The sequence below is a fragment of the Eptesicus fuscus genome, chromosome 11, assembly GCF_027574615.1.
Source record: "Eptesicus fuscus isolate TK198812 chromosome 11, DD_ASM_mEF_20220401, whole genome shotgun sequence".
In the NCBI taxonomy this organism is placed as follows: Eukaryota; Metazoa; Chordata; class Mammalia; order Chiroptera; family Vespertilionidae; genus Eptesicus; species Eptesicus fuscus.
This window is the reverse complement of record NC_072483.1, coordinates 25,792,501-25,808,147: the sequence shown is the minus strand read 5'-3', so window position 1 is coordinate 25,808,147 and position 15,647 is coordinate 25,792,501. Positions and strand designations below refer to the sequence as shown.

Below are 15,647 nucleotides of genomic sequence, written 5' to 3'. Positions count from 1 at the left end.
ATACACTGAGTGGCCAGATTATTATGCATTCAGAGATCATAGTAATCTGGCCACTCAGTGTATAACTAATAGCATACCTATACCACATGAAGCAAAGTCCTGATGGAGCAAATAGAAGTAAATGATTGAGTGCTATCTTCTTCATGAAAGTCTTTTTGAATACTTATGTGGGCCCTATCGAATGATCTCTTGCAAGTATTTATGATCGCCACTACAGTTTATCACATAATTTTTCTACAATTGTTTGAATAGTAGGCCTAAGTTTCTAGCTCAACTATAGGTATCTTCCCTTATGCTTTCTTTGACTAGAAGACTTCTACATCAAGATTAGTGTTAAGGACATAATTTATTCCATATGTAATCCATAAATGATTTTTAAGAGCCTACTAATTGCTAGGCAACATCCTTGATCATGATGCAAAGATAATCAAAGACGATCCTTAAAGAAAGTACATGATTTCATGTTTTTTGTCTCCATGTCACTTGGAATAGAAGTCTAGCATGGCCAAATTTGATCTAGCAAGTGAATTGCCTCTCCAAACACCAGTGGTGTATCTAGATGCAGTTTAGTTTGCCTATCCAGAAAAATCAGAATTTTCCTTCCTTTTAAGCCAAAAAGCTATTAATGCAAATCCAAATTAATTTGCATTTGATTACATTTCTGATGGTAACATTCATGTGCAAATCAAAATTCATGCAAAAATAGCCAGATAATTCAAATAGTTGCTGAAATATCAAGATAAAATTAGGATGTTAAATGTACATCTATCAAATCTACTAGGATAAGGATCTTTCAATGGGACAATACTCTTGTAATAAGTCATGTCTTGAACATTTAACATTTGAGTAGATCAGGGTTCAGAAGGAAGCTATTGCGTTACTTTCTACTGCCAGAGTGCTGAAAAAGAAGTCAGTCATTGGTCAAATCCGTTAAGTTGTTCAAAACAGGTTCATCTTGGATCCGCCGTTTTCCCCCTTTATCTTTGTCTTGCCCTTAAAAACAAAAGATTTTGATAGCTCTGAAGTGATTTTGATTATCCCAAACCATGGACAGATAGTTTGTTCTAGTTGGCAGTTGCTTCATACTTTCTAGTGACTTAATGGTGCAAGTTAAATGGCACCATCACAATCATCACCAATACGTATGTTTTGGGAAACATCCACAGCATCATGAGTATACCAGTGGAACAGTGATCTGGCTTATTCCTCTAAAAAAAGTATTTCAGATGTAAGATTCTAAGATTCCAAGGAAATATTTAAGCCAAATTTTAAGATATAAGTTATTAATCCACTATTGCACATTTCAAAGCTATATTTGAAGGACATATAGGTCTTGGAATCATACCATTGCTCTTGTTAAAATTAACAGAAGTTGAAGTAGCAAAAGAGAAAGGTTTGAGATCACCGTATTTAGGATTCCTAGCACTTAGTTTAATAGGCTACAGAGTGTAATGCTCCCCAGTTCTCTTTTATTTGATCCAATGTATTAGCTTATAGTTTCAAGTCTTTTTAGCATTTCAGTGATTCTACTTTGGTGAATGTCACCTACCAGACATCAAATTTGAAAAACCTGAACATAAAGGAGGATCTTAGCCTCATCCTCTTTGGCACACTCGGTTCTTCCCCAACACTAGTGATTTTACTTCTGAAGTATCTCTCAAATCTAGCCACTTCTCTTGTAGTCTCTATCACCAATTCTTTAACCTTTCTCGTTCGCAATCCCTGTCACACTATAGCTGGATTTGTCATTTAAAAATGCAGATAATCCACAATTCCATCCAACCATTCTCCTTGCTTAATACCCTTCAATGTCTTCCTGTTTCTCTTAGAATAAAACCCCAATCCTTACCAGGGCTGTCACAGGCTGCATGATCTGGTTCCTGCCTGCCCCCTCACCCTTGCATCACGCTGGCCCGCTTTCACTCTGCACTCCAGCACTGTCCTTTCAGATCCTGGAATGCACCACGTCCTTCCAGTCACCACTGCTCTTCCCCAGCTTCTAAGTTAAAACTTAGAAGTTAAAACTTCTAAGTTCAGGCATTTTCCATTAAAGCTTTCCTGACCTTCCAGATCCCAACAGCTCCCCCTGTTACTTCTTCCATGCCACCATGCAACTTCCTTTCATAATACTTATTTGAGTTTGTAATGTCATATTCATTTTTGAGACAATATCACTGCTCTCATGGCTTTCTGAAGGATGAGACTGGATCCATTTTTTGCTTATCCAAACAAGACCAGATGAGTGTCACATACCAGGCATTCAGTGAATACTTGTTGAATTCATGGAAGGTTCCACTTCCTATTCTCATCTATAATTCACACCTTCATAATAGTGAAAGCCAAAAATAAAAATAAAAATGGACTGACTTGCTTGAAGATCACCCTGCCACAAATTGCCAGAGAGAATTAGTATAGCGGGTTCTGTGATATCTTTTATGGCAGAGAAGGCGAGATGAAGAATATGGTATTGTCAAGGTTAACTGCTCTCAGAAACTGTGAAAGTGGAACTCCACCATGAATTGTACAAAGCAAAGGACTTTTTGTCACCTCCTTGTAGTGGAAAACAATGTAACAGACACTCTCCCAACTCTGTCTTATGCATAAAATTTTTATTTAGAATATTTAAGCCCCACTCATTTCAGAAACATACATAGTAGTTTCAAATATACACAGTCTTGTCACACAAGTTGCTAAAATTTATTTACAACTATTATTCATTTCAGGGGAATAGAGTCATAATTACAATATTTAAAAGTAACATCAAACTCACACAGACATATAGCCATTCTCTTTGCTTACTCTGTTCCTTGTATTTCTATCAGTCATGAGCTTAATTTTATTTTCAGCAGCTTTAAAATACCGAGCTACATATTGAAATTATAGGAAAAGATAAACTGCCACATTCCATGATTTTTTTAAAACAAAGCCCCAGTATTATCTCTCTAGGAATATCTGTCCTCTTGCATCTGTCTGGGAGTATGCAGTCCTGGTTGTCTGTGATATTCAGAGTGGAGCGTTAAAAGCTTATATTTAGCAACAGGATGTAGCTGTGGTTAGGGACGTTAAGTTTAGTGGACAATAAAAAATTAAATATACCTTTATTAAAAGAGAAGGAAGTTTTATATAGGCTATTAAAGTCGCTCTGAGCTCATATTGTCTCTCCCTCTTATGAATCTTAGAATGTAGTTCAGCTTTTTCAAAAAATTTCCCTAGAAATCATTTGTAAAATTATGTGGACGAGTATCCCTGGAAAAAGAAAATAAAACATGCCTATGTAACTTAAAGCAAAGTCCTCTCTCTTTTTTTTTTTTTTTTGCACATACGAATGAACATGTAACCCCAAACCAGTCGTCTGCAACATTTCTTACAAATAAACTAGGTATTTGCAGTCTTTTTGTAAGTTACCATGTCTTCCTAGCAATGATGTAAGCAGACTTGGACTCCTAGGAGGAAGGCCCTTAAAAAGACATGTCTTCTCCTTTTATGATTTCAGTTAAGAATGCAAATTGCACAGCAGACTTTGAGGAATACTTTGCCAAAAGGAAACTGGAGGAACGCGATGTCCACGCGGTCAGCATCGAGGAGTACCTTCAGCGCAGCGACACAGCCATCATTTACCCAGAGGCCCCCGAGGAGCTGTCTCGCCTTGGCACGCCCGAGGCCAATGGGCAGGAAGAAAATGGTGAGGCTGTAATTCATTTTTAGCCACTACACTGACCTCTGCAGCTGTTACAATTACAAATGCACTACATGCCTGGGTGTTTACCTTAAAATTTGAAGAACAGCTGCAGAGGCATGGAATTTCATGAGCAAAGATTAGAACTGTAATTTTAGGGTATTGTGAAATTTTTTTTTGTCAGCAAATTTGTGTCATTTGTACATCCAATAAAGAACAAGAACAATTAGAGCCTATTTCTACGAGATAAAAATATCTAAATGGATTCCCATCTTTCTGAAATATTTCACTTTTCAAGGCAGAAACACACACACACACACACACACACCAAAGTTTAGAAAGTCTGACCCTAACCTTTTGTTCTTTACGGGCACCTGACAAGCTCCTTCACACTGTGAATTCCTGAGTCATCTGTGACTCCAGGTTTACTGCGTACTGTCAGTCACCTCAAGAGAAGCTCCTCGTTTATCAGCTGTTTAAATCCCCCCCGCCCCCCCCCCCAAAGCTCAAGTAATTAATTAATTTCCCAGCGCAGTGTGAGCTGATTCCGACAAGTCTGTCCCGGGTGCGCGCGGGGCCGGGCGCGCTGATGGCACTCGCGTGCACAGACTGCCCTGATTCCTGTCATGCCATCCCGGGCAGCCAGCCCATTAGCTGCCATTGATTTACTGACCTTTTGGCCCGCTTCTCTCCCTCCCGTCTCTGGGCTACAGACCTGCCACCTGGAACTCCAGATGCTTTTGCCCAACTGCTGACCTGCCCCTACTGCGACCGGGGCTACAAGCGCTTGACATCCCTGAAGGAGCACATCAAGTACCGCCACGAGAAGAATGAGGAGAACTTCTCCTGCCCTCTGTGTAGCTACACGTTCGCCTACCGCACCCAGCTCGAGCGGCATATGGTGACGCACAAGCCAGGGACAGATCAGGTGGGGGGTTGGTTTTAAGTGATTCCTTTCTATAATAACCCCTTAGAGAAACGATATTGCTTTGATTGGCAATCATTATTAATTTTTCATGGCATTTTGAAGATGCAGATCTTTTAATGGTAATAGCTTTAATTGAGGTCTAAATGATTTTTTGATGGTCTCTTCTAATATGATTTAATAGTCTTATGTTCACGATCGAATGAGTGTGTTAATTTCTAATTTAGAAATTTTATTTGCACTTTAACTTGACTTTAGTTTCATTTTTATGTTCCACAAAAAGTGAATGAAATTGTAGCATTTTAATTATACATTATTAAACATCTCAGCAATTTTAATTCCATTTTTCACCCAGTTTTACTGGGGGAAATTTTTTTCCATATAGGATCTAAGTCAGAGTAAAAGAAATGAGTATTTCTTTCACTTGTATAACACCTTCAATTACTTAGAGTATTTTTACAAGTAGTTACTAGTTTATAAAATCTAATTAAATGTTTTAAGGGAAAAATTTTAAAAGCATATAATATATGTGCATATATTGCACATAAACTGGATTACTGCTAAAATGTTGGATATACATTACAAATGATCCCTTCTTGATATGCATGTTTATTGCTGAATGGTAAAACTACTCGGCCTCTTTTGGCTTACTTGTGTTAAAAATAAAAACTCTGTCTTTGACAGGTAAGCAAAGCTTCTTAAATCCTTAAAGTGATTGGATAGGATTGATTCACAGTGTCTCTTCAATGGTTTAGCAAAGCTGCTCTTTCTGTACTCCTGGGAGAATTGACTGCACATAGATATTATGACGTATTCGGGTGGTAACAGAAATGGTGTGTCTACATCCCCGCACCTGGCCCTCCGGAGCTGGAATCCCCCTAGATAAGCCTCGCCACCAAACCTGTTTTAAAAATTATTAAACAGGATATGCTACAGAACTCTTAAGTTTTGCTTCCTATGGGCTTTATTTTCTTTGACTAAGGAAAATGAGAGTAAGCAAACACAATCAAGCAATGATGATGATACTATATTATGGAATTCTACTATTTTAAGAGAACATTTCATGTAAATCACTCCGTTTATGTCTGATTGGGCTTGTCACCTGAGTGTTTTTCAAAGTTCAGTTACAGAAACTATGCTTGCAAAGCTACACTTATGTAACAGTTCACCTCCCCTTTCTTATATGCACACAAACGCTAGGGGGGAAAAAGGGCCTAGATATTTATCTAGCATAACTGCTTTAAATTTCACATGCAGAAGTGTGATTGTGTTGGCGCATTATGAATGGTAGCTTTGGTGTTGAAAAGTCCCCTCATTTGCTCATGGCATTTACAATTAGTAAATTAAAATGATTGTATCATATTAACAGTGGCACAACTAAAGTTTATAGTAGTCCTCTGAGGGCTGTGGGGGGAGACAAAGCAGCTGTTGCTGTTTGTTTATGCAACTCAGCAACATATGAGCGCTGGTCCCTCAATGGCGCTCGGCGGGCTGGGCTCCGCTTGATCTTTGAAGGTTGCTGCTGTTTGAACAAACCTCCCTGTGTCCCATGTAACACCATCTGTCTCACTAGGAATGTGGGAAGATTCAGCACACCCTAGCAGTTGTCATACCGTTTCTGTGCTGTCTTTTTTGCAAAAGGCTTTTGTGCCATTGCTGCTTGAAAAAGGCTGACCTCCTACCTTGAGCATCCAGAGTGGATGACTGTATTTTTTTTTTTCTCCTTCAGAATTCGAAGTCACAGTGCTTTTTATTTCCTTGTTCAAAAAGGTCAGCTGTGTTTGATTATATCTTCGCTGCTTTTAACTTGTCTTTTCAGCAAACTTTTTTTTTTTTTTCTTTTTTGGTCCCTACTCCCTAGCACAGTACTAAAAAGGAAAATGAAAAGTCGTTGAAGTCTTTCCTACTGGCCTGTGATAAAACTGCTCAAGATGTTGTCTCTTACATTTGATAATGAATCAGATCTGATATGCAACACCTCAGGAAAAAGAGGGTTTGCACTTGCTCCTAGCGCAGTGAAGGAGCCCTTTAAACATGCTTATCGTGTAATGACATGTTTATAGTGAAGGGGTTGTTGTTTTTTGTTTGTGTGAGGGTTTTTATTTTTTTTTTCTTTCTTCTTCAGATTTGCTTGTGCTTCAGTGTAAGACACACTTTTACCCTGACACAGAAAACGTGATAAAATTAGTTGTGAGTGTGAGGGGACTTACTGGGGGGCGGGGGGGGGGGACTATTTAGAATTTTCAGGATAATATTTATTTTTTTTCTTGACAAACTGGTTGCATTCCATCAGGAAACCTTCAGATTTTCAAATCTGCAGTAAACACAGAGAACCACAAACATGTTCACAATTATGCTTTCTCCTCTCGAAAGGCTCAGAGAAACATTTTGGAAGAGATACTACAGAGATAATTCCAAAGCAAGTAGTTGGATGCGCATGTGAAAGCACTTTTTTTTTTTTATTTGTTCCAATTTTATTGCCAACATTATCACTTTTATTGCAACTCTGAAAGACTGGGCAAATAAATAAACATGCACTCAAACCTTTTGGCCTGTCTGAAAAAAAAAGAGGCCTTTTAAAAATATTTGTAGCAAATTTCCTTTGTTCCTCCTGCACAAAACTGATGTCAGCCTTTCTCCTTTTATAGCACCAAATGCTGACCCAAGGAGCAGGTAATCGCAAGTTCAAATGCACGGAGTGCGGCAAGGCCTTCAAATATAAACACCACCTGAAAGAACACCTGCGAATTCACAGTGGTGAGTAGCAGGGGTGCTGGTGCTCACCTTTGCATTTTGTTCCCTCAGGGGAGTCTAAAAGTTTGCTTAAAATTTCCACAATCTTGCTTGTAGCTTTTTGGAACTCCCCACTTATTTCCTACACGATGTGTGCCTGTTTTGTCTCCATGAGACTATGTTTCCACCAAAAGCATGATCTCGGTAGTAAGCAAGAAGAGGAATGCTTATAGTTCCTAAAAAAACCACAAATGCTTTGATTTATCACAAAATCTAGAAGCTCCTTTTTTTCCTTTAAGAAACAACCCTTCTACAGGTTAAATAGTGTTGACCTGAAGAAGCTCCAATGTCAAATTCTAAAGAATATTCATTTTTGATACCTAACCATGAATGAAAAAATTGAAGAATTTTGGAAAAGAGCTTTTGTACCATACATATTCCTTGATTCCTGAGAGTGGTATGTTACAAAACAACATCCTACCACTGAGATTTCTCCTTTATAACTATTTTGATAGTTCTGCCAAGCATTTTATTACCACATTGGATGCCACTCAGAGGACTAGCTGGATTGGTAAAATCAATGGAATCTCTGAAGAATTGATTAAAGCCATGGCTATCCTTCCCTTTAATACCGTGACATCTTTATTGTGCTATTGACCACACATTAATCTGACACTATGTTTAAAAGGAGGCTGCCGATGGCAAGGCAAGATTTGGGATCTTGGCTGAAAAAGGTATAGCCCTCACCTTCCATTGCTAACATCTTGAATCATGTCCTCCCAGGGTAGATAAAGCCCAGAAACAGTTGTGGCCACATAATTCTAATGTAGGTACCGAGAATGTAGAGGTACCCCATTGTGTTCCTTTCCTTTGGTTTTACAGGTTCTTGTTTTGGTAGACAATTGTAGTCATTACTTAATCAAAGAAATATAATGTTAACTCTAATTGTCATTCCAGGTGAAAAACCATACGAGTGCCCAAACTGCAAGAAACGTTTCTCCCATTCCGGTTCCTACAGTTCACACATCAGCAGCAAGAAATGTATTGGTTTAATCTCTGTAAATGGCCGAATGAGAAATAATATCAAGACGGGTTCTTCCCCTAATTCTGTTTCTTCTTCTCCTACTAATTCAGCCATTACCCAGTTAAGAAACAAATTGGAGAATGGAAAACCACTCAGTATGTCTGAACAAACAGGCTTACTTAAAATTAAAACAGAACCACTAGACTTCAATGACTATAAAGTTCTTATGGCCACACACGGGTTTAGCGGCACTAGTCCCTTTATGAATGGTGCACTTGGAGCCACCAGCCCTTTAGGAGTTCATCCGTCCGCTCAGAGTCCAATGCAGCACTTAGGTGTAGGGATGGAAGCCCCTTTACTTGGGTTTCCCACAATGAATAGTAACTTAAGCGAGGTACAAAAGGTTCTACAGATTGTGGACAATACGGTTTCCAGGCAAAAAATGGACTGCAAGGCTGAAGAAATTTCAAAGTTGAAAGGTTATCACATGAAGGATCCATGCTCTCAACCTGAGGAACAAGGAGTTACCTCTCCTAATATTCCACCTGTAGGTCTTCCAGTAGTGAGTCATAACGGTGCCACTAAAAGTATTATTGACTATACATTAGAAAAAGTCAACGAAGCCAAAGCTTGCCTCCAGAGCTTGACTACTGACTCAAGGAGACAGATCAGTAACATAAAGAAAGAGAAGCTACGTACGTTAATAGATTTGGTCACTGATGACAAAATGATTGAGAACCACAGCATATCCACTCCATTCTCATGCCAGTTCTGTAAAGAAAGTTTTCCTGGCCCCATTCCCTTGCATCAGCATGAACGTTACCTTTGTAAAATGAATGAAGAGATCAAGGCAGTCCTGCAACCTCATGAGAACATAGTCCCCAACAAAGCTGGAGTTTTTGTTGATAATAAAGCCCTCCTCTTGTCATCTGTACTTTCTGAGAAAGGAATGACAAGCCCCATCAACCCATACAAGGACCACATGTCTGTACTTAAAGCATACTATGCTATGAACATGGAGCCCAACTCTGATGAACTGCTGAAAATTTCCATTGCTGTGGGCCTTCCTCAGGAATTTGTGAAGGAATGGTTTGAGCAACGAAAAGTCTACCAGTATTCAAATTCCAGGTCACCATCACTGGAGAGGAACTCCAAGCCGTTAGCTCCCAACAGTAACCCTCCCACAAAAGACTCTTTATTACCCAGGTCTCCCGTAAAACCTCTGGACTCCATAACATCACCATCTATAGCAGAACTCCACAACAGTGTTACGAATTGTGATCCTCCGCTCAGGCTAACAAAACCTTCCCATTTTACCAATATTAAACCAGTTGAAAAATTGGACCACTCAAGGAGTAACACTCCTTCTCCCTTAAATCTTTCCTCCACATCTTCTAAAAACTCCCACAGTAGTTCTTACACTCCAAACAGCTTCTCTTCTGAGGAGCTCCAGGCTGAGCCTTTGGACCTGTCATTACCAAAACAAATGAAAGAACCCAAAAGTATTATAGCCACAAAGAACAAAACAAAAGCTAGTAGCATAAACTTAGACCATAACAGTGTTTCTTCATCATCTGAAAACTCAGATGAGCCTCTAAACTTGACTTTTATCAAGAAGGAGTTTTCAAGTTCAAATAATCTGGACAACAAAAGCACTAACCCAGTGTTCGGCATGAACCCATTTAGTGCCAAACCTTTATACACAGCTCTTCCTCCACAAAGCGCATTTCCCCCTGCCACTTTTATGCCACCAGTCCAGACCAGTATCCCTGGGCTACGACCATACCCAGGACTGGATCAGATGAGCTTCCTACCACATATGGCCTATACCTACCCAACTGGAGCAGCTACTTTTGCTGAGATGCAGCAAAGGAGAAAATACCAACGGAAACAAGGATTTCAGGTAATGAGTCATATCTTTTTGCTGTGAAAGAGATGAAAATAATATCGTTGATGTGCATGCAGGAGAAAAATGATAGTAAAAAATATCAAGTGTTATGGTTTCAGCAGAAATAGAAGAGTTTGTTTTAATTTGAACCTAGACTAGGAAATTAAATGAAGAAAGAGTAGAACACTGTACTCTTGAAGCATATTTGCCTTAAAAATAGAAAGTATTTAATATTTATTTTTGAGGTCTGTTTAGATTGATTCACCTACTTTTGGAGTTATACTCTGATAACAATATTTGCTATTATGTCCATAGATGCTAAAAGTTAACATTTATAAGTCACAGATGTTCACAAATTGCATGTATAATTTTGATGTGCACTTGGTTTTATAGAGAATAGCTTATTTTGAAAAGTATTTTAAAAATTATTTTGCACATTCCACATGACTTTTTATGTAATTTCAAACTAGTAAATAATTTGTGGTTTTTCAAATACAAAAGCAGGTATGTTTTAATATCTTGGAGTATAATCCCTGCTTGCAAAATAGGAGCATAAGTAGCATGCACCTCCGTAACAGCTGTCCCCGTATTCCATTTGACAGTACATCTGCCCTCTTTGTAAATGTATTTAAGCCTATTTAATCTTCTCTAATATTAATTAGTGCAAATGTAGTCTAAGAAAACTGAACTGTGGACTAGCAAATGGAAATATATGTTATCATGCAAGTTTGCACTCCTTGGATCAAGACAAAATAAATATCAAGAAATTTAATAATTTACTGATCCACATTCATTATTGTTCAATGCTGAAGGCTGTTTTAACATAGATAGAACATTGATAAAAAGTGTTATTAATATTCCCTATTTCAAATTAGAAAATTAAATATAAAAATATAGCTTGAGGCCTTTAGTTGGTAGACATACATTTAAATAGATTGCATAATAATAACATTTTGTACCTAAATATAAAATTCAATTAAAATGGGGTTTCTGCAGCTACATATCATTTCTGAAGTCAAGCACACTGGAAAATACACAAATTCTGATGCTGAATTTTCACTCATGGGTATTTCCTGATATATAGAAAATTAAGGATTTTAGAAAATGTTATGTTTTTCTCACTTTCAGAATTAACTATTTTCTATCCTTGAAAAACTATGAGCTCTACCATGTAGAATAGAGAAAGTTTATGTTTTTCTTGACAGGTGAGACCTCATATATTGTTTGTGTAAGTTAACATGTTTTTATAAAAACTAGATCAATTAATAGCAAGCATTATGAGGTTCTCCAAATGTCAGCCTATGTGAAGTTGTTTGGTATCAATACAAAGAGAAGAGACTGTGTTGAATTGTGTGATTACATCACAGGGAGAATTGCTTGATGGAGCACAGGACTACATGTCAGGCCTAGATGACATGACAGACTCCGACTCCTGTCTGTCTCGAAAGAAGATCAAGAAGACAGAGAGTGGCATGTATGCGTGTGACTTATGTGACAAGACATTCCAGAAAAGCAGTTCCCTTCTGCGACACAAATACGAACACACAGGTATGAGTGACTTTGACTAGCTAGTTAGAGCTTCCTGGCCTGCTGTACATTTCATAATATTTAATGAGTACACTTGTGCAACATAAGATGTAGCATATGCTGATACCTTCAACAAGGAAGAAATAACACTTTTGCCTAGCTCAATAGGATTTTTTCGTTGCCTGTTTATTGGATCACTTAAGTGTTTGTGAGTGTGCTTGTCTGTCTATCTTATGAATTAATCTGTACACCAAATTCACTAATCATGCCAAAGGTATCTATAAATGGCCAGGAAGATGAAATGGTATGCATGATTTAATCAAGCTATTGAAAATATCTTCAAATACTTAAGCTGTGAAGAACTTACGTATGTAAAAATTTAATAACAAAAGAAATTTAGTCAATGTATTAATTTCATCATACAAAATTTAAGTAAGGCTTGATTCAGGGGTGATTGTTTGTTTTAATAAATTGGCCATATTTTGAATAAAATAAAAGTGTTAGTTCTGTGAAAGAAAAGACACAAGTAATGTAACAGGCCAAATATGCTACTGAAACTACTTGTATTTAGAAGACTAAAATAAAACTTCCTAAATTCATTTCTGATTCAGAAAAATTATAGAGTTGACGAGATGGCAGCCTAATTCTTCTCTTTGAGTAGAGAGATAGTGGGTTAATTTTTTAAAAGGAAGGTGAAGTACCACCATGTGAAGCAATATTACTTCCCATGATCTGATCTGCAACTCCGTGGTGCTGTGTTCCCTCCTGCCTCCTTCTCCCTCCACCCTTTACAGCAAAGTAACTCGGCCTCATCCCTGTCCCTAACCTATCCCCAGCCTTTCTCCACTAGAAACTTGGCATGCTTTACTGACCCTAGATGGGAAAAGGAAGAGTGTAGGATTTCAATCAAAATATTGGCAGGGGAAAATTATTAAAAATTTTTCATTTTAAACCAGGAAGTCTGGTAACAAACATTTTAATATAGAGGGAGAAAATCAACCTAATATTAATGCTTTTGGGGAAAAGTGATGAAGAGACAAAAGGAGAAAAAGAAAAAAGAAGGACTGGGAATATTTTCTGTCATACTTTGTCTAAATACATAGCACTCTTTTTAGAGACTGAAAACTGTCTTTGGGAAGCACTTCCTTTTCATCAGCTTCCCTTTTCCTCACTGAGCATGTGCTGGAGGCAGCACCAGTGACCGGAATCAGCCTGAGAGTGGGGGGAAAGTTGTGTGAGTTCTATAACATGAAGTGTTGAGAGTAATGTGAAGAGAGCAAGGTTGATAAATAACAGTGCTCTTCATCTAGCTCAGTTTTCTTTTCCTTCAACTGTTTGATATAATTGCTATTATTTTAAGTTCAAATAAGTATATTTTAATGACAACCTAATTTAAATAGCAGGTCCCCAAAGTTTTTATACTTGTGTGATATAATTCAAAGTTTGATATGTCAAAATTTTCCTACATTTGTCTTTTTTGATAGCTATCATAGATATTTTCTTTAGTACCAAGTCCTATTTAAGTATTTTTAGAGTAAAGATATTTTCATACCTAAATTTAATATTTTAATCAACCTCAAATATATTTTTATTTCATTATTCAGCTGCAATAGGCACATCACTGAAGGCATCTTTTCCTCTCTGATTGGTTTTATTATATGACCATATGCAAACTCTATCATTTGCTACATGGTGAGTGTAAAACTTTTATTTTAGTGAGGGCTATCATACATATTGGCATCCAATCAATAACTTTTTAAAAAAATAAATTACATAATCCATAAATTTCATAGGTATATAGAAAGTTGAGAGACCCAAAAGTTGACAAACATAAATACACATAATCAATTTGAAAAATATGTTGTATTTTAAAAAATGAAAAGAAAATGTTCTGGTCCTTAAAGATGTGAGATCTGCTGCCTAGAAACATTGCTTAGCAACAAGATGCTAACTATCCAATGGTTTCTCTAACCGTGTGATTAATTATCCTCCTGTTGGCTTACCGGCTTGTCAAGTTTCCAGTGTGTTAACTTTTTGGTCTCTTGACCAAACATCTCATGATGTTACTACTGTCAGTGTATCAGGTTTCATCAAAGTGAAGTTCTTCATGAATTTTCTATCTTTATGATATATATGGAAATTTAGTCCATTTTCCTTCCCTAATTGGGCCCCAACAGCCTTGTATTTGTTTATATTAAGCACTAGTAATACATTGAAAATGTAATAATATGAAAATTATAAGTGAGAACAGTCTTTGGATTGATTGAGTCTGAGGTTGGGAAATGAAGTCGAATAATCATTTGAAAATATGTTAAGAATGTGTCATTGATAAAGTGTGTTCCTTACATGTTCACAATTTAACATATAGAATAGTTTAAATTAATAAGGAAATTATGAGCTACTTATTCTTGTGATCCTGTGCTCTTTGACCTCAACCTCTTTAATTTATTCCTAGGCAGACACCAATGATGTAATGCTTAATTTTTCTTACCAGTGGTGTATTGCTTGCTTGCTTTTCCTGGGAAGTGGGCCTGCGAAAGAGGAAAAAAAACACTACATAAATGTTGACTTCGATAGGATTAATTGCCACAAACAAGTACTGTGAAATAAAAAATCTGAAAACCCTGTTAGACACTGTTAAGAACTCATTTGCATTCCACTAAAATTTAAATTTGACATTTATTGAGTACTTTCTTTATTGAGATATTGAGGTAGGCACTTTTAAACCCACCTTATTTAGAAAAGTAATAAAAATGTTCCTGCTTTTAAGTAGCTAAAGTAGGAGTTTTACATAAATTGCTAGTCAATTTTATTTCTCAGTTGTATGATAATATTATTCATACCACAAACCTTCCATTTATTAATTTCTGTTATCATTCCAGCTGTCAGGTGAATCATGAACCTCAATATTAGAAAAAATTACCCTTAAAAAGTTTTGATCATTCAGTGTCAATTTGGATGTCTTTTCTGAATTTTATTCATGTGGAAATTCAATTCCAGGATGTCTTGATTTGAATCGGGCAAACCAATCAAACAAGTTCAAAAGAGGTGAATGTCCAAGTCAGTTTCTATTTAAATAGAATTTACTAAATGCTCAGCAGTGAAACTTCTGGAGATTTAGTGCAAGATATAGATCAGAACTCCCCGGCCTTCACTTCCAAATTCTGTCCTTTGTATAACGTAATAGCTGAACATTTTATTCTTTCATATTGGCAGTTCATAATGCAGAATTGATATACTTTTATTGTAAGCACATTGTTTATTATCAAATGAATTCCCCAAAAGTTGGTTGCCTGTAACTATAGAGTATCCGTGTAATAGACTGCAGTTCAGTGGGCATCACCCAAGCATTTCTAACAGGCCTTGAAACTTGTCCTGGAGAGTGCTTGTTCTCTCTAAGGACACTGCTTTGTGTTTTGTTCCTTTGGAAAAGAGAGAGCCATGTCAACTGCGATGTTCATTCCAAACTTTTCACACGGCCGATCCATGAAGCGCCCTATCTGGTTGACCTTTCTGTGCTCCTGACCTGATGAGACATTAGTTTCTAAAGGAGGTTGTAGGACAGTTTTACCAATACGTGCTTTAGCAAGTAAAGCACCGAGAAATCTCTCATCTTCAATTTCTCTTCTTTCCACTCAGATTTCTTTCTTCCATTTACTCTGCTCCTGATACATGCATCTTGCTTGCGACTTGGGAAATTATTGAAAATGTATTAATGAATGCAAATAAAAGGATCTAACATTAAATGAGTGCTTACAATGTACTATCCTTATACTAGCCACTCTTCTGAGCTATGTTGTCTCCTTGACTCCTATGCCCAGTCCGTAAGTTCGGTCTCCAAATGATTTCTCTTTTACTGATAAGAACCTTGGTC

General features: G+C 37.2%; 1 protein-coding gene across 4 annotated transcripts in view; it reads left to right on the top strand.

Moving 5' to 3' along the window:
- The window catches only part of ZEB2 (zinc finger E-box binding homeobox 2), a 131,557-nt gene that overhangs the window by 111,237 nt on the left and 4,673 nt on the right, over positions 1 to 15,647 (top strand). For all 4 annotated transcript variants that reach the window (XM_054723003.1, XM_054723002.1, XM_054723000.1 and 1 more), the window contains 5 exons: positions 3,494 to 3,682; positions 4,390 to 4,604; positions 7,250 to 7,358; positions 8,292 to 10,261; positions 11,614 to 11,794. In XM_054723003.1, the coding sequence (XP_054578978.1) occupies positions 3,494 to 3,682; positions 4,390 to 4,604; positions 7,250 to 7,358; positions 8,292 to 10,261; positions 11,614 to 11,794 (2,664 nt within the window). The remainder of the gene's footprint in view (positions 1 to 3,493; positions 3,683 to 4,389; positions 4,605 to 7,249; positions 7,359 to 8,291; positions 10,262 to 11,613; positions 11,795 to 15,647) is intronic.